The following is a 17,457-nucleotide window of genomic DNA, read 5'->3' on the forward strand; positions in this document are numbered from 1 at the left end:
GGAGGACAGGTCGGGGTCACTCGACAATTCCTGGGAAAGAGGGGCTTTGCCCCTAACCGGCGAAGGGGAACCAGACATGTTACCAAAAAAAGGGAAAAGGTGCGAAGAAACACCTATCTCAGAAAGAAAGCAATGACAGAACGCCGGGATGGTCTTCCTTTTTAAGCTCGAGGGAGAAACCCTTGTGTCTCGAAACAAGGCGACCCACCCGACACGTGTCTCCTCTCTATCGGGTAATCGACCGGAGGCCACATAATGACGCTACCATTTCCCGGGGATGACCGCCGGTTAAAACGGCACGTCTCCTCGTACTCCGGAGCCCCCATAAATGCCCTCACCATGGCATCGCTTGACCAGACATTATTCCCTTGGCCCATTCAATGGACCAAAGGAGTAAGGGGGTATTATGATGGGACATAAATACGGCACTACTCCCAAATCTCGCCACGTGTCGTCCATGCACCAATAAAGCCTAACCATCATGAGGAAATGTGCTGATAAACGACAAGACCATGCGATTGCAACACGTGTCACCTTCTCGCCGTCCAAACCTCATAATCACAAATTATGGAAGGGATTATCCAGCAAAACCACGCGCACCGTCAAAACAGGGGAACGGCCCAATCCCGCCAAGGAAGATTTTCTCTCCATAATGATGAAAAGGTCCGCACACCACCCCTTAAAAGAGGGAGAAGGGAAGAAGAGCGGAGGATTCTTTTGGATCTTCCACAAGACAACCGAAAAAGAAAGAGGCAGGGCAACAGCAGAGGAGGCCGGGAACTTAATCCCACTCTCCCTGTTAGTCCCCTCCGACCCATCCACCCACACACCAAGAAAAGAATCTGCGCCTTGGCCTTAGTAAACCTAATCGAACCCTCTCCTCTTCTCGCTGTTCTTTATATTGATTGGTCAAAGAATCTGACTTGGGTGTCGAAGTGGTCGTCCGGGACCCACCCCGGACCCCCCTGACCCCCTTTGTTTGTGATTGCAGACCCCGCGGAGGCTCTCTACCGACCGCGCGATGGCAGACCCGGATTCCGACGCCATCACCGCGTAGTTGAAGAAGATGAGCCCCAAGGGTGACCGAATGAGTTGAATGGAGAGGGAGAGTGGGATGTTGTTTGTGGTGTAGGAAAATGGAGTGATGAGGGCTGTTGGAGGTGTAGAAAAATGGAGTTGTTGAATTTGTGGTGGGGAGGGTAGGCTATTGAAATTGTTTTCCACAAGGGTGAGGAGGGTCCTATTTATAGGCCACATTGGGGGTAGTTTAGGGAAGGGTAAAAGGGAATTGGGTGTAATGCTAGGATTAAATCGGGTTTTATCTAAGGGCCAAAATGGGTTGGTTAGGATGGGATAAGATCAAGAGTCTTGAGGAGGTGGAAAGATAAGCGAGAAAGATAAGGGGAGGAAAGCTAGGGATGAGAGCTAATCCCTTTTCCTCTTACCATGCATGGCTTTCATAACGACACTCCTCTCCACCCTTCGTTGGATTAGAATCCTCAAAAGTTAGCATAGAACCCATTTGTTTACGATAGATTTGATAGTTAAAATGGTGCAAAGAAACGTGGGTTGAGTTGGCACGTTGGATGAGGGCTGTTAGGCCCAAAATCAGTTAACAGATATGGCAGTGACGTAAGAGCCGAGCTGGAGGGATGTAGAGTCCGGATGAGCTGTGTTCTGCACAGGAGCAAACGAGGTTAGAATGACCGACTCGGAGTGTACTCCGGACAGGCCCTTCGACACTCAAGTCAGTATGAGCCGGAGTGAAGAGGGTATTTTAAGAGTGGTGGGTGAGAATTCAATCCCCGATTTATGAGCTTTGGAAGCCTTTTTATAAGGAAGGTTTGGGGTAGGTAAGGAGTTAATGCCTCCAACGCAGGTGTCGACCAGCTATAGGTTCAGGTTCACCTACCCCGAGGGAATTACCAAACTACCCCTGCTGGCGAGGGTCCTGCGGTGGGCCCTCCTCTAGCCACGTGTTGGAAGCTAACAGGCTGCTGCGTTGTCGCACCCCATCAGTTGCCCCCCAGTTCTCCAAGTTATTATGGTGACTTGGGGAAATACGAGGCTTGTCATGTGGCAGTCCTGAATATGAAGCAGTCCGGAAATTGGAACAGTCCGGAAATTGGAGGCAGTCCGGAATCTGGAGCAGTCCGGAAATTCGGGCAGTCCGGATTTTGGAGCAGTCCGGAATCTGGAGGCAGTCCGGATTCTGGAACAGTCCGGAAATTGGAGGCAGTCCGGAATCTGGAGCAGTCCGGAAATTCGGGCAGTCCGGATTTTGGAGGCAGTCCGGATTTTGGGGCAGTCCGGATTTTGGAGCAGTCCGGAATCTGGAGGCAGTCCGGATTCTGGAACAGTCCGGAAATTGGGGGCAGTCCGGAATCTGGAGCAGTCCGGATTTTGGAGGCAGTCCGAATTTTGGGGCAGTCCGGATTTTGGAGCAGTCCGGAATCTGGAGGCAGTCCGGATTCTGGAACAGTCCGGAAATTGGGGGCAGTCCGGATTTTGGAGCAGTCCGGAAATTGGGGCAGTCCAGAAATTGGAAGCAGTCCGGATTTTCGTCAGTCCGGCTTGGGCCGGACTGCCTTTTGTCGTTTAGCGACCCAGTCCGGCTTGGGCCGGACTGATTTTTGTCGTTTTGCGAAACGCGTCATATCCAGTCCAGCTTGGGCCGGACTGCTTTTTGTCGTTTAGCGACCCAGTCCGGCTTGGGCCGGACTGCTTTTTGTCGTTTTACGAAACGCGTCATATCGAGTCCGGCTTGGGCCGGACTCCCTTTTGTCGTTTTGCGACCCAGTCCGGCTTGGTCCGGACTGCTTTTTGTCGTTTTGCGAAACGCGTCATATCCAGTCCGGCTTAGGCCGGACTGATTTTTGTCGTTTAGCGACCCAGTCCGGCTTGGGCCGGACTGCTTTTTGTCGTTTAGCGAAACGCGTCATATCCAGTCCGGCTTGGGCCGGACTGCCTTTTGTCGTTTAGCGACCCAGTCCGGCTTGGTCCGGACTGCTTTTTGTCGTTTAGCGAAACGCGTCATATCCAGTCCGGCTTGGGCCGGACTGCCTTTTGTCGTTTTGCGACCCAGTCCGGCTTGGTCCGGACTGCTTTTTGTCGTTTAGCGAAACGCGTCATATCCAGTCCGGCTTGGGCCGGACTGCCTTTTGTCGTTTTGCGACCCAGTCCGGCTTGGTCCGAACTGCTTTTTGTCGTTTTGCGAAACGCGTCATATCCAGTCCGGCTTGGGCCGGACTGCCTTTTGTCGTTTAGCGACCCAGTCCGGCTTGGGCCGGACTGCTTTTTGTCGTTTTGCGAAACGCGTCATATCCAGTCCGGCTTGGGCCGAACTGCTTGGAACTCATCTCGAAGTTTGTGCCCGCCATTAATACAAGACACGTGGCATCCCTCGGGTGTCCTCGAGACGTGTGCCCTTCATTTACTGCACACCGCCTCAGAGAAATCTATATAAGAGTGGGTTTTACCTCCTCACTTTCACTTTTTACTTCTCCTCCTCCTCCTCTTTTTTCTCTGTCGGTTCGGCGAAGCTCAGTTCGGCGAAGCTCAGTTCGGGTCGTGTAGTTTTTGTGAACGGCGGTGGATTCGGGAGCATTCAGTGTGATCCGGTAATTTTTCTTGAGCGCGTCTCATTCATTTCTTTTCCTGCTTTCATGTCTAGTAGCTCTAGTTCTGAGTCCGGCTCGGGGGAGTCGTCTTCTAGTAGTTCAGGGTCTAGATCGTTGATTAGGATCGAGGATAGGCCTACCTGGTCACCGGCCCCGAAAACGGTGAGTGTGACTGTTATAGGTAGTGATGAGGAGGGGGAGGACGAGGCGATATTAGACCTGAACACCGCTCCGCTTCTAACGGATAGTTACGTCCCACAAGGGGGGAGTGTTGGTAGTGACGCCGACGAGGCGTCCACAACGTTTCACCCGGGCCGGGCTGTTGAGGTCGTGGCACGGGCCCGTATGGATGCCAACCCTACCTACAACATACAGGCTCTCAATGAGGAGAACTACCTGGATGAGTCCGCCATGGCAGTGATTAGGGATAAGTACTGCATCCCATCCAGGTTTGGACTGAGGGAGGCGACAGAGGGAGATAGAGCCTGTAACGAAAGCTCCGATATTTGCATATATGACGAGTCATTGAGGGCCGGACTCCGATTTCCTCTACACCCCTTCTTCGCTTTGGTGCTTCAGCATTACGGGCTAGCTCCGGCCCAAGTGGCGCCGAACTCATGGAGGCTACTCACGGGGTTTGTATACCTCATTCGGGGCCGGCTTCAGAGGGACTTGTCAGTACCGTTGTTCCGCGCATGTGCGCAATTGAAGAAGCACAAGGGTGGTGGTTGGATTTACATTAGCCAGCGTCCGGAGATAAAAATGATCACTGGCATTCCCACCTCCATACACCTGTGGAGGAACAGGTTCTTTTATGTCGAGGACGCGGAGTCCAGCGAGCCTTGGCCGGTCCCTTTGAAATGGGGAACCCCGGATACAGTCGCGATGAGTCGCAAACCGTTCCTTGAGGGTGAAGATGCGAGAACCCTCGCTCTACTTCGGGAGGTGCTGGACCGGGAGGGGCCTGTTAATTGTTCAGACTTCCAAGGGGAAGAGGTTTTGGTTGGGTTGGGCCTTAGTACTGCGACCCGGGCACGTACGTAGATAGCCTCCTTTAAAATTCGTCTCTCCGCTGTTCTTTTCTTTTCTTTTTTGTCTCTGACTGGTTTTGTTTTCGTCTATCTTTCAGAGATGCAGTAGCAGTCGTTAGTGGATAAGATGAGGAAGGGGGCCTTCGGGACGGTCCGTCAGGGCCAGAAAAGGAAGGCCCCAGAGACGGCGAGTCCGGCTCCGACTCAGGACGCGCCGCTCCCGCCCAAGGTCAAGAGTTCGGTGAAACTGGTGAGTTCATCCGGCCGGGGCGCGGGGTCCTCGAGGACCGTGGCGACATCTGCTGGCACCCTCCCGCCCCCGACGAGGCCCGGTGATAACGTTTTTCGGCCGAACTGGGCCGTCCAAAAGACTGATTCCGGCCTTGGAGAGAGCCGGGTGGCTGTAGAGATTCAAACTAAATGTATTCTTGACAAAGACAAGCAACAGGTTCTCCACGAGCCGCCAGCTACGGCCGAAGAGGCTGTATTTTCTTCTCTTTATCAGGTAAGATGGCTGACGAGTACGCTTACTCTTTGTTCGCCTTCTGTTTTGTTTGCTTGTGTTAACACTTGCTCCTCTGTATTTTATAGATCGGAGTGTACTTCAACGATCTGTGGGGTAAGAGTAAGAAATTCTCCGATGCTATAACCAAGTCTGAGGAGGAGATTGGGAAGCTGAAAAAGGAGGCGAAGGAGCTGAAGAAGTCCGTCGAAAAATCTGCAGACGAGATCAAGCGGCTGAGAGAAGATTTTGCCGCTCAGCTGGCCGCGCAGAAGGAGGAAGCAATGGAAGCCCTCAACGCTCAGAGGGAGAGAGCCTTATCGAGGCAGGCGACTGCCGTTCAGGAGAAGGAGGACGAACTCCTTCTTCTATCCAGTGAAGCCTACAAGATAGGGTTCTTTGACTGCCTTGGGCAGGTCAAGGATTCCAATCCGGGCGTTGACCTGTCGAGGATGGTTATACCTGATCCACCGACGCTCACTGGCGAGGAGCCGGCCGCAGCTGACGCACTTTTGCCCCCGGGGGAAGATTCAGCGCGGGATGGGGGCGATGAGGCGCCCTGAGTTCTTTTTCTTTCCTTTTTTTGGCGACTTCTTGATTCCTTTTTGTAATGGCCCCTTGGAGGCCCAACTCCCTTTTTGTAATGGTCCTCTGAGGCCCCAACATATGAATGGAAAGACTTTTGTTTGTCTAACTCTTCTATGCTTGTCCGTCTCTAGTTTATACTGCTTTTTTGTATGATGCATAACTATCGCTCCAGGTAGGAGTCATGGACTTAGGAGTGGACTCCCGATTCTTTGCGGAGACGAACCGTGGCGAACCAAACGTCGAGTACCCTAGTTTTAGTGAACTGGGTTTCGAAGGAGCTTTGGTTTTTTGCATCCGGGCTGGTTCCGGACCAGGAGTGGGCTCCCGGTCTTTACGGAGACGAGCCGTGGCGAACCAAACATTGAGTACCCTAGTTTTAGTGAACTGGGTTTCGAAGGAGCTTTGGTTTTTGCATCCGGGCTGGTTCCGGACCAGGAGTGGGCTCCCGGTCTTTGCGGAGACGAGCCGTGGCGAACCAAACGTTGAGTACCCTAGTTTTAGTGAACTGGGTTTCGAAGGAGCTTTGGTTTTTGCATCCGGGCTGGTTCCGGACCAGGAGTGGGCTCCCGGTCTTTGCGGAGACGAGCCGTGGCGAACCAAACGTTGAGTACCCTAGTTTTAGTGAACTGGGTTTCGAAGGAGCTTTGGTTTTTGCATCCGGGCTGGTTCCAGACCAGGAGTGGGCTCCCGGTCTTTTTGGAGACAAGCCGTGGCGAACCAAACGTTGAGTACCCTAGTTTTAGTGAACTGGGTTTCGAAATCTGACGGACACGAAGGCATTTGCAAAAAGAAAAGATTCTTTCATTCACATTCAGGAGATATTTACAAAGTTTTTTTTTTTTGTGTGTGTCGGCTACTTTGCTACTGATGATATTTGCGAAGGTTCTTCGAGTTCCAGGCATGTGGTAATAGTTGTTCCTCGAGTGTTTCCAGTCTATAACTTCCCGGGCGAATCACCTCTTTTACTCGGTAAGGCCCCTCCCAGGTTGGGGAAAGCTTTCCGGCCTTCTTGGGTTGGGAGATAGCAGCTTTCCTTAAGACAAGATCTCTAACTCGAAACTCTCTAGGGCGTATCTTCGAGTCATGGTAGCGAGATACTTTCTGCTTGTAGGCGGCGACTCTTATTCGGGATTCTTCTCTGGCCTCCTCTAATAAGTCAAGATTCGCGCGGAGCCCGTCACCGTTGAGCTGTTCGTTGAAGTTGGAAATTCTAGCGGACGGGGTGCCTACATCGACAGGTATTACCGCCTCTGTTCCGAAGGACAGGTTGAATGGGGACTCACCCGTTGGTGTGCGCGGGGTGGTACGATAGGCCCATAGGACGTGATACAGCTCATCTGCCCATCGACCAACTTTTTCGTCCAGTCTTTTCTTGATCCCTTGCAGCAGGATTCGGTTTGTGACTTCTGTCTGCCCGTTGGTCTGTGGGTGTGCTACGGAGGTGAACCTCTGCTCAATTTTCAGGTCGGAGCAAAACTTCCGAAAGTTTCGGCAGTCGAACTGTTTGCCGTTGTCTGTTATCAGGGCGCGAGGAATCCCGAATCTGCAGACTACTGATTTCCAGAAGAAGTTCTGCACATTCTGTTCGGTGATCTGGGCTAGAGGTTCAGCCTCCACCCATTTGGTAAAGTAATCAATAGCCACCACTACGAAGGTTCGCCTTCCGGAGGCCGGTGGGAAGGGGCCCAAGATATCCATCCCCCAAATAGCGAAGGGTAGCGGGCTGACAATTGGGGCCATAGATACAGCGGGCTGATGAATGGTGGGGGAGAACTTTTGGCATTTCTCGCATCTCTTTACCAGGGTCAGCGCGTCTTGTCTCAACGTCGGCCAGTACAGACCTCTAAGGAGGACTTTGATCGCCAAGGCTTTGCCCCCCAAGTGCTCCCCGCAAATACCTTCGTGTGTCTCCTGCAGGGCATACGTGGCGTCGCTGGGCTGGAGACACTTTAAGTATGGGAGAGTATAGGATCTTTTGAACAAGTTCTCGCCATCAAGTGAAAAACGGGCTGCTCTTTGGATCACCTTGCGCGCTTCTCTCTTGGCCTCAGGCAGTTTCCCACTACGCAGGTAGTCGACGATCTCATCCATCCAGCAGGGCTCGTGTTCCACCTGCATTATCTCAGCAGCCTTTCTTTCGATACTGGAGGCCTGTAGGAACTCCATGCATATATTCCCGAGAGTCGTGTATCCGGATGCGGCCAGCTTGGACAGTACATCTGCCTTTGTGTTGTCCGTTCTGGGGATTCTGACAACCTCAAAACTTCTGAACTTGGAGGATAGTTGCCGGACCTGGGAGAGGTATTTAATCATTCGCTCGTCGCGGGCTTCGTATATACCTTGGATTTGGTTGGCGACCAACTGGGAGTCACAGTAAGCTTTCAATCTCTGGGCTCCGGTCTGGACTGCAAGATTCATTCCGGCGAGGAGTGCTTCATACTCAGCCTCATTGTTGGAAGCGCGAAAGCCGAACCTCAAGGCGTAGTCTAGTGCGAAGCCGTCCGGCCCGGTTAAAACCAGACCGGCTCCACAACCAGCATTGTTTGAGGATCCGTCCACGTGCACTTCCCAAAGTGCTTCGGCGATTGAAGGATCATGCTCAACTGGTGGCAGGGGGATGGTTCCTGCTCTGGCTCCATCTTCTGCTGGTTCTCCGGCTGTAGTAGCACCTTTCGCTGCTGGGGCTTGGGCGATTTCAGGTTCGGCGATCTGCTGGGGGATGGAGCATTCAGCTACGAAATCTGCCAATACTTGAGCCTTGATTGCGGGCCCGGGCATGTACCGGATGTCAAATTCACTCAATTCCACGGCCCATTTAACCAATCGTCCTGAAGTATCTGGCTTATGGAGGACTTGTCTAAGCGGCTGGTCAGTTAGGACCTTTATCGTGTGAGCTTGGAAATACGGTCTCAACTTCCTGGCCGCCATTACCAGCGCGTAAGCCAATTTCTCGACCCGCTGGTACCTTATTTCGGCGTCGTGCAAGGCTTTGCTAACGTAGTAGACCAGTTTTTGTTGGCTGCGCTCTTCACGAACTAGGACCGCAGCCAGAGCTAGGGGGCTTATAGATAGATACAAGATTAGCTCCTCACCGGGCTCCGGTTTTGTCAATAGCGGTGGAGAGGACAAATATTGCTTCAGCTCCTCGAAGGAGGTTTGGCATTCCTCTGTCCAGGGCGAGGTTTTGAGGCCTTTGACTGCGTTGAAAAAATGGAGACACCTCTCTGCAGATTTTGAGACGAAGCGCCCCAGCGCGGCTATCATCCCTGTCAGTCGCTGCACTTCTCTGATGGTTTTCGGCGGAGCGAGCTCCACCACGGCCTTGATTTTTTCTGGATTGGCCTCTATCCCTCTCTGGCTGACCATAAACCCCAGAAACTTTCCCGAGCTGACCCCAAAAGTGCACTTGGTGGGATTGAGTTTCATCTTATTGTCTCTCAGGACTTGAAACGTTTCTTCTAGATCGGAGACATGATCTTGCGAGCTTAGACTTTTTACCAGCATGTCGTCGACGTATACTTCCATGTTGCGGCCAATCTGATTCCGGAAGAGTTTGTTTACAAGCCTCTGATACGTGGCCCCGGCATTTTTCAGGCCAAAGGGCATGACACGGTAGCAGTAGGTCCCCTGATCCGTTACGAAGGAGGTCTTCGGGATATCTGACTCATACATTCTGATCTGGTTATATCCAGAGAAGGCGTCCATGAAACTGAGCAATTCGTGACCTGCGGTGGCATCGATGAGCTGATCGATTTTTGGGAGCGGGTAGCTGTCCTTGGGACAGGCTTTATTCAAATCCGTGAAGTCGACGCAGGTTCTCCATTTCCCATTGGCCTTTTTCACCAGGACTACATTTGCCAGCCAGTCCGGGTATTGGATTTCTCGGATGAAGTCCGCTCTTAGGAGTCTCTCCACCTCTTCTCTGATCGCCATCTGCCTTTCGAGGGCGAAGTGTCTCTTCTTCTGCTTCACCGGCCTGCAGGTCTGGTCGACACCTAGTCTGTGCGAACTGACCTCCGGATTGATGCCGGGCATGTCCGTGGGGGCCCATACGAAGACATCCGCATTGTTCTGGAGGAACTGGGTGAGGTTGCGCCGGGCGCCGTCGTCCAGAGAGGAGCCGATCTGGACTACCTTTTCATCATCGTTCTCGCACAGGGGGACGGGGACAAGGTCTTCGGCGGGCTGAGTTCCCTGAGCTTCGTCCCTCAGGTCCAGTAGCTCGATTGGCAACGACTCCGTCGCATTTCTGCCCTTAAGCGCCATTGCATAACATTCCCGAGATTGCGGCTGGTCTCCTCGAACTTCTCCCACGCCATTGGGCGTTATGAACTTCGTCTTCTGGTGATAAGCAGACGCGACGGCGCGGATCATGTTCTGGCCAGGCCGTCCTAAAATAGCGTTATAGACCGAGGTGGCCCTCACTACTAGGAAGTTGACCATGGCGAAGGCTTGGCAGGGCGGCTCTCCGACGAGGACAGGAAGCTCGATTTGTCCCTCAACCTTGACTACTTCTCCTGAAAAGCCGAAAAGATCTGAGTTCGCGGGCTTTAAGCGGTCGTCACCTATCATCATTCTTTCGAAGGCGTGATAGTACAGAATGTCGGCTGAGCTCCCGTTGTCTACCAGGATTTTCCTCAGCTCCCAGTTTGCGACGAGCATAGTCAGGACTAGGGCGTCGTCATGTGGTAACATCAGGCCGTCAAGGTCCGCGTCCGAGAAGGAGATCTCATTCTCCGTCTTCGCTTTCTTACTGCATGCATGCACGGCATTGACTCGGCGTGCATATGCTTTCCGAGCAGCGGAGGAGGTGCCTCCAGCCGCCGGGCCGCCCATGATCGTGCCGATGACTCCTCTTGATTGGGAGCCGTGTGCTTCTGGCGGTGGACTGGGCGGCGATGGAGATTGTCTTCGGACTGGGGGCGGTTGAGACCGCCGAGGGCTTCGGCCCTGGGGACCCTTCTCCTTGGGGTCACTCCCGCGGGTGTCACTCCGGACATATTTCTTCAAGTAGCCCCGGCTGATTAATTGCTCGATCTCCTCCTTCAGCTGTCGGCAATCGTCTGTATCGTGTCCGTGGTCCCTGTGGAACCGGCAGTACTTCGATTTGTCTCTCCTGTTTCCCTTGGAGATCATTGGAGTTGGCCATTTTATGAACTCTTCTCCGCTGATGGCTGCCAGGATATGCCTTCGGGAGGTGTTGAGAGGGGTGAAGTTTTCCTCCCTCCTGTGCGGGGATTTGTCCCTTCTGACGACCTTATCGTCCCTGCGCTGCTTAGCATGGGGCCTGTCTTGGTTCCTGTCATCAGAGGTTCTCCTCCGACTCGAATCCAGAGCTGCCAGTGTCTCTTCTACAGATATGTACTCCTCTGCCCCGGACATTAGGTCTGCCAGGGAGTGAGGATTCCGGCGGGCCACTGCTCGGCGGAAATCGTTTGATCTAGCACCCGCGAGAAGCGCGTTCGTAGCGGCCGAGGGGTCCAAATCTGGCACTTGGAGTGCCTCCCTGTTGAAGCGGCTGACGAAGGCTTTGAGAGGTTCATTATCCTCCTGCCGCAAGGTCATCAGGGATGCTGCTGTTTTCCTTGGCCTGCGGCTGCTCATGAAGTGGCGGACCAGGTCTTCCCCGAAGTCATCGAAGTTGTTGATGGAGTTCGGTCGGATCCTTGAGTACCAATCCCTAGCTGCACCTGTGAGGGTCGTCGGGAATGCTCTACAGAGGAAACCGTCTGACGCACCGTGGAGGAGCATCAATGTCCGGAACGTCTCCAAGTGGTCGACGGGGTCCGTGGTCCCATCATACTGCGGGATAGCTGGCATTTTAAACCCCCTTGGCGCAGGGGCGCCCATCACATCGTCGGTGAACGGCGTTCTGCTCGAGAACGCCCTAGACATAGGCCGGCTTTGATCCTTAGCCAGCTCTTCGATTATGTGGCCCATCTCTTCTATCCTTCGCATCACCGGGTCGTCTTTATGTTCTGATGACCTGTTTCTCCCCGCGGATTGGCCTGCTGCGGAGCCGGAGTGGCTCTCCTGACTTCGACGATGGGACCCTGATTTTGCCTGCGGCGCGTGCTCTTCATGAGCTCGGCGCCTTTGCGCAGAGCGAGACCTAGACCTCCGACGGCGGTGCGGCTCTGTCTGCGCATGCCTGGCTATGGGGTGACGGACTTGTCTGGGGGAATGGTGAGTCCGGTCTTCACTACGGCGCGACGACCCTCCCCTGTGGATTTCTGGCCTTTCTAGGACAGGTTGTGGAGCTTCCGGAGGAGGTTGGGGAGGCGCCTGGAGCAGCTGCTGGTACTGACCAACGAGAGCGGTCATCTGTTGAAAGAGAACTTGGACTTGCTCTGGAGTCGGCATGGGGTTAAGGTTTACGGAGCGAGGCTGGTTCTGTTCAGCCGTGGCGGAGGCTGCAACTACCAGCGAGGCGAGTCGCTCACTTCGAGTCCTGCCAGGTAGCACGGCTCGGGTGGTCCGTGCGGTTGGCACCCGCGCACTCTTGCGTCCTGCCATTTTTGTGAAGTGGTTGGAACAGCCTTTAGTTCAGGGGTCCCACGGATGGCGCCAATCTGTTAGGCCCAAAATCGGTTAACAGATATGGCAGTGACGTAAGAGCCGAGCTGGAGGGATGTAGAGTCCGGATGAGCTGTGTTCTGCACAGGAGCAAACGAGGTTAGAATGACCGACCCGGAGTGTACTCCGGACAGGCCCTTCGACACTCAAGTGAGTATGAGCCGGAGTGAAGAGGGTATTTTAAGAGTGGTGGGTGAGAATTCAATCCCCGATTTATGAGCTTTGGAAGCCTTTTTATAAGGAAGGTTTGGGGTAGGTAAGGAGTTAATGCCTCCAACGCAGGTGTCGACCAACTATAGGTTCAGGTTCACCTACCCCGAGGGAATTACCAAACTACCCCTGCTGGCGAGGGTCCTGCGGTGGGCCCTCCTCTAGCCACGTGTTGGAAGCTAACAGGCTGCTGCGTTGTCGCACCCCATCAAGGGCAAACACCAAGGAATGAGGTTCGGTTGAGAGAGAGAGAGAGAGAGAGAGAGAGAGAGAGAGAGAGAGAGATGGATTTGATGAGATTCAATCTCACCTTTCCACGTAGTTGCATGGATTCGGTGAGATGGAGAGAGGGGGTGGTGAGGTGGAAGAGATAGAGAGCGAGAAGGGGGGGGGGGGGGGGGGGGGTGAGAATCACATCATATATCCAAAGCTCTTATGAAGTGACCTAATGATCTTCTTGTTGGGCATTTTTAAAACCTTTTGCCACTAAAATCCTTCTCAAGCAGGCCTCATAAATTGATTTGATATGGATAACCCAAAAAAAAACACTTCGTGCACTTGTGATTGACTCTAAGTGGGACCCACATTAAATAACATTTGCTTTGTGACTGATCCGAGCTCACATAGGTTTCATATAAAGAACGAAATTTCTGAGTCTCTTATGTTGGGTTGGATTCCAAAACGTGTGGGATGAAGTCCCTCCTTATCAAAGTGACCGAATGCTTTATTTGAGGTAGTTTCATTGAATTTTACCTTAAGCCTTTCACTCACACCGCAACTTATCTTAAAATAGTAAACTTTTATGGCCTTTGATATTTCATCCAAGGATCGAGGGAAGTTGGGTACTGTGTGCGTCATGAGGTGATCCAAACCGTCCAATTGACCGACCGTAACACAAGTGAATTGGGCCCCGCAAATCATTTTCATAAGCTGATCCGAGTAGTCAAATTGAATGGGCTATAATATAAATTGATTGAAACCCTAAATCTTCTTTATAGGATGATCCAAACTTCCCATTTGGAGGTCCACAACATAAATTGACTGTGCCCCACAAATCACATTCATAGGATGATCCGAACCGTCACACCAATTGGCCGCACCCTGCAAACCTTTCATACAGGATCATCCGAACTGTCCATTTGATAGGCCTCAATGTGGATTAGTTACACGTACACCACCCTCAAATCAATTCCGACGGATGATCCTAGCTGTCCAATTGGAGGCTTCTCGTGTAATTAATTTGGATCATCTATAATGAGGTTGATGGGACATAAATACGGTGGAACCCTTGAATCTCACGACGTGTCACCCATGCGGCGGAGGAATCTAATCATGCTTAGAAAAGACATTAATACACGATAAGACCAAGTGATTCCGCCACGTGTCACCTACCCGCCTCCAAAAGCTTCATCATCACGATTATGGGCAAGATTACACAACAAAACCACGCGCGCCGTCGAATTAGGGGGACAACCCAATCCAACGAAAGAAGGTTTTCTCTCTGAAATGATAAGAAAGTCCACGTGGTGCCCAAAGAAGATTTGCATGCAAGATCAAAAGATAAATACACCATTAAGTCCCTAAGAAACGAGGCTGGGAAAAAAGAGAGGGGACCGGGAAAAAAGAGAGGGGACCGGAGGAAAAGAAGAGGGGACTAGATCGAGGCAGAACACAGCTCATCCGGACTCTACATCCCTCCAGCTCGGCTCTTACGTCACTGCCATATCTGTTAACCGATTTTGGGCCTAACAGATTGGCGCCATCCGTGGGACCCCTGAACTAAAGGCTGTTCCAACCACTTCACAAAAATGGCAGGACGCAAGAGTGCGCGGGTGCCAACCGCACGGACCACCCGAGCCGTGCTACCTGGCAGGACTCGAAGTGAGCGACTCGCCTCGCTGGTAGTTGCAGCCTCCGCCACGGCTGAACAGAACCAGCCTCGCTCCGTAAACCTTAACCCCATGCCGACTCCAGAGCAAGTCCAAGCTCTCTTTCAACAGATGACCGCTCTCGTTGGTCAGTACCAGCAGCTGCTCCAGGCGCCTCCCCAACCTCCTCCGGAAGCTCCACAACCTGTCCTAGAAAGGCCAGAAATCCACAGGGGAGGGTCGTCGCGCCGTAGTGAAGACCGGACTCACCATTCCCCCAGACAAGTCCGTCACCCCATAGCCAGGCATGCGCAGACAGAGCCGCACCGCCGTCGGAGGTCTAGGTCTCGCTCTGCGCAAAGGCGCCGAGCTCATGAAGAGCACGCGCCGCAGGCAAAATCAGGGTCCCATCGTCGAAGTCAGGAGAGCCACTCCGGCTCCGCAGCAGGCCAATCCGCGGGGAGAAACAGGTCATCAGAACATAAAGACGACCCGGTGATGCGAAGGATAGAAGAGATGGGCCACATAATCGAAGAGCTGGCTAAGGATCAAAGCCGGCCTATGTCTAGGGCGTTCTCGAGCAGAACGCCGTTCACCGACGATGTGATGGGCGCCCCTGCGCCAAGGGGGTTTAAAATGCCAGCTATCCCGCAGTATGATGGGACCACGGACCCCGTCGACCACTTGGAGACGTTCCGGACATTGATGCTCCTCCACGGTGCGTCAGACGGTTTCCTCTGTAGAGCATTCCCGACGACCCTCACAGGTGCAGCTAGGGATTGGTACTCAAGGATCCGACCGAACTCCATCAACAACTTCGATGACTTCGGGGAAGACCTGGTCCGCCACTTCATGAGCAGCCGCAGGCCAAGGAAAACAGCAGCATCCCTGATGACCTTGCGGCAGGAGGATAATGAACCTCTCAAAGCCTTCGTCAGCCGCTTCAACAGGGAGGCACTCCAAGTGCCAGATTTGGACCCCTCGGCCGCTACGAACGCGCTTCTCGCGGGTGCTAGATCAAACGATTTCCGCCGAGCAGTGGCCCGCCGGAATCCTCACTCCCTGGCAGACCTAATGTCCGGGGCAGAGGAGTACATATCTGTAGAAGAGACACTGGCAGCTCTGGATTCGAGTCGGAGGAGAACCTCTGATGACAGGAACCAAGACAGGCCCCATGCTAAGCAGCGCAGGGACGATAAGGTCGTCAGAAGGGACAAATCCCCACACAGGAGGGAGGAAAACTTCACCCCTCTCAACACCTCCCGAAGGCATATCCTGGCAGCCATCAGCGGAGAAGAGTTCATAAAATGGCCAACTCCAATGATCTCCAAGGGAAACAGGAGAGACAAATCGAAGTACTGCCGGTTCCACAGGGACCACGGACACGATACAGACGATTGCCGACAGCTGAAGGAGGAGATCGAGCAATTAATCAGCCGGGGCTACTTGAAGAAATATGTCCGGAGTGACACCCGCGGGAGTGACCCCAAGGAGAAGGGTCCCCAGGGCCGAAGCCCTCGGCGGTCTCAACCGCCCCCAGTCCGAAGACAATCTCCATCGCCGCCCAGTCCACCGCCAGAAGCACACGGCTCCCAATCAAGAGGAGTCATCGGCACGATCATGGGCGGCCCGGCGGCTGGAGGCACCTCCTCCGCTGCTCGGAAAGCATATGCACGCCGAGTCAATGCCGTGCATGCATGCAGTAAGAAAGCGAAGACGGAGAATGAGATCTCCTTCTCGGACGCGGACCTTGACGGCCTGATGTTACCACATGACGACGCCCTAGTCCTGACTATGCTCGTCGCAAACTGGGAGCTGAGGAAAATCCTGGTAGACAACGGGAGCTCAGCCGACATTCTGTACTATCACGCCTTCGAAAGAATGATGATAGGTGACGACCGCTTAAAGCCCGCGAACTCAGATCTTTTCGGCTTTTCAGGAGAAGTAGTCAAGGTTGAGGGACAAATCGAGCTTCCTGTCCTCGTCGGAGAGCCGCCCTGCCAAGCCTTCGCCATGGTCAACTTCCTAGTAGTGAGGGCCACCTCGGTCTATAACGCTATTTTAGGACGGCCTGGCCAGAACATGATCCGCGCCGTCGCGTCTGCTTATCACCAGAAGACGAAGTTCATAACGCCCAATGGCGTGGGAGAAGTTCGAGGAGACCAGCCGCAATCTCGGGAATGTTATGCAATGGCGCTTAAGGGCAGAAATGCGACGGAGTCGTTGCCAATCGAGCTACTGGACCTGAGGGACGAAGCTCAGGGAACTCAGCCCGCCGAAGACCTTGTCCCCGTCCCCCTGTGCGAGAACGATGATGAAAAGGTAGTCCAGATCGGCTCCTCTCTGGACGACGGCGCCCGGCGCAACCTCACCCAGTTCCTCTAGAACAATGCGGATGTCTTCGCATGGGCCCCCACGGACATGCCCGGCATCAATCCGGAGGTCAGTTCGCACAGACTAGGTGTCGACCAGACCTGCAGGCCGGTGAAGCAGAAGAAGAGACACTTCGCCCTCGAAAGGCAGATGGGGATCAGAGAAGAGGTGGAGAGACTCCTAAGAGCGGACTTCATCCGAGAAATCCAATACCCGGACTGGCTGGCAAATGTAGTCCTGGTGAAAAAGGCCAATGGGAAATGGAGAACCTGCGTCGACTTCACGGATTTGAATAAAGCCTGTCCCAAGGACAGCTACCCGCTCCCAAAAATCGATCAGCTCATCGATGCCACCGCAGGTCACGAATTGCTCAGTTTCATGGACGCCTTCTCTGGATATAACCAGATCAGAATGTATGAGTCAGATATCCCGAAGACCTCATTCGTAACGGATCAGGGGACCTACTGCTACCGTGTCATGCCCTTTGGCCTGAAAAATGCCGGGGCCACGTATCAGAGGCTTGTAAACAAACTCTTCCGGAATCAGATTGGCCGCAACATGGAAGTATACGTCGACGACATGCTGGTAAAAAGTCTAAGCTCGCAAGATCATGTCTCCGATCTAGAAGAAACGTTTCAAGTCCTGAGAGACAATAAGATGAAACTCAATCCCACCAAGTGCACTTTTGG

At 53.3% G+C, this 17,457-nt stretch overlaps 2 protein-coding genes across 2 annotated transcripts; one reads left to right on the forward strand and one right to left on the reverse strand.

Moving 5' to 3' along the window:
- Positions 1-6,602: 6,602 nt before the first annotated feature.
- LOC143882095 (uncharacterized) lies at positions 6,603-8,669 on the reverse strand. Its single transcript, XM_077385500.1, has 2 exons — positions 7,542-8,669; positions 6,603-7,163 (listed from the first exon to the last, which is right to left on the reverse strand). The coding sequence occupies exons 1-2, from the start codon at positions 8,667-8,669 to the stop codon at positions 6,603-6,605; spliced, it is 1,689 nt and encodes a 562-aa protein (XP_077241615.1).
- Positions 8,670-14,893: 6,224 nt separating this feature from the next.
- Positions 14,894-16,780, forward strand: LOC143882103 (uncharacterized). The gene is made up of 4 exons (XM_077385511.1): positions 14,894-15,177; positions 15,346-15,663; positions 15,769-16,372; positions 16,475-16,780. Exons 1-4 carry the CDS (start codon positions 14,894-14,896, stop codon positions 16,778-16,780), a joined length of 1,512 nt encoding a protein of 503 aa, XP_077241626.1.
- Positions 16,781-17,457: the final 677 nt, after the last annotated feature.

This window comes from Tasmannia lanceolata, unplaced genomic scaffold (genome assembly GCF_043159265.1).
Source record: "Tasmannia lanceolata isolate RefF3 unplaced genomic scaffold, GAP_Taslan_0.1 ptg000002l, whole genome shotgun sequence".
Classification (NCBI taxonomy): Eukaryota; Viridiplantae; Streptophyta; class Magnoliopsida; order Canellales; family Winteraceae; genus Tasmannia; species Tasmannia lanceolata.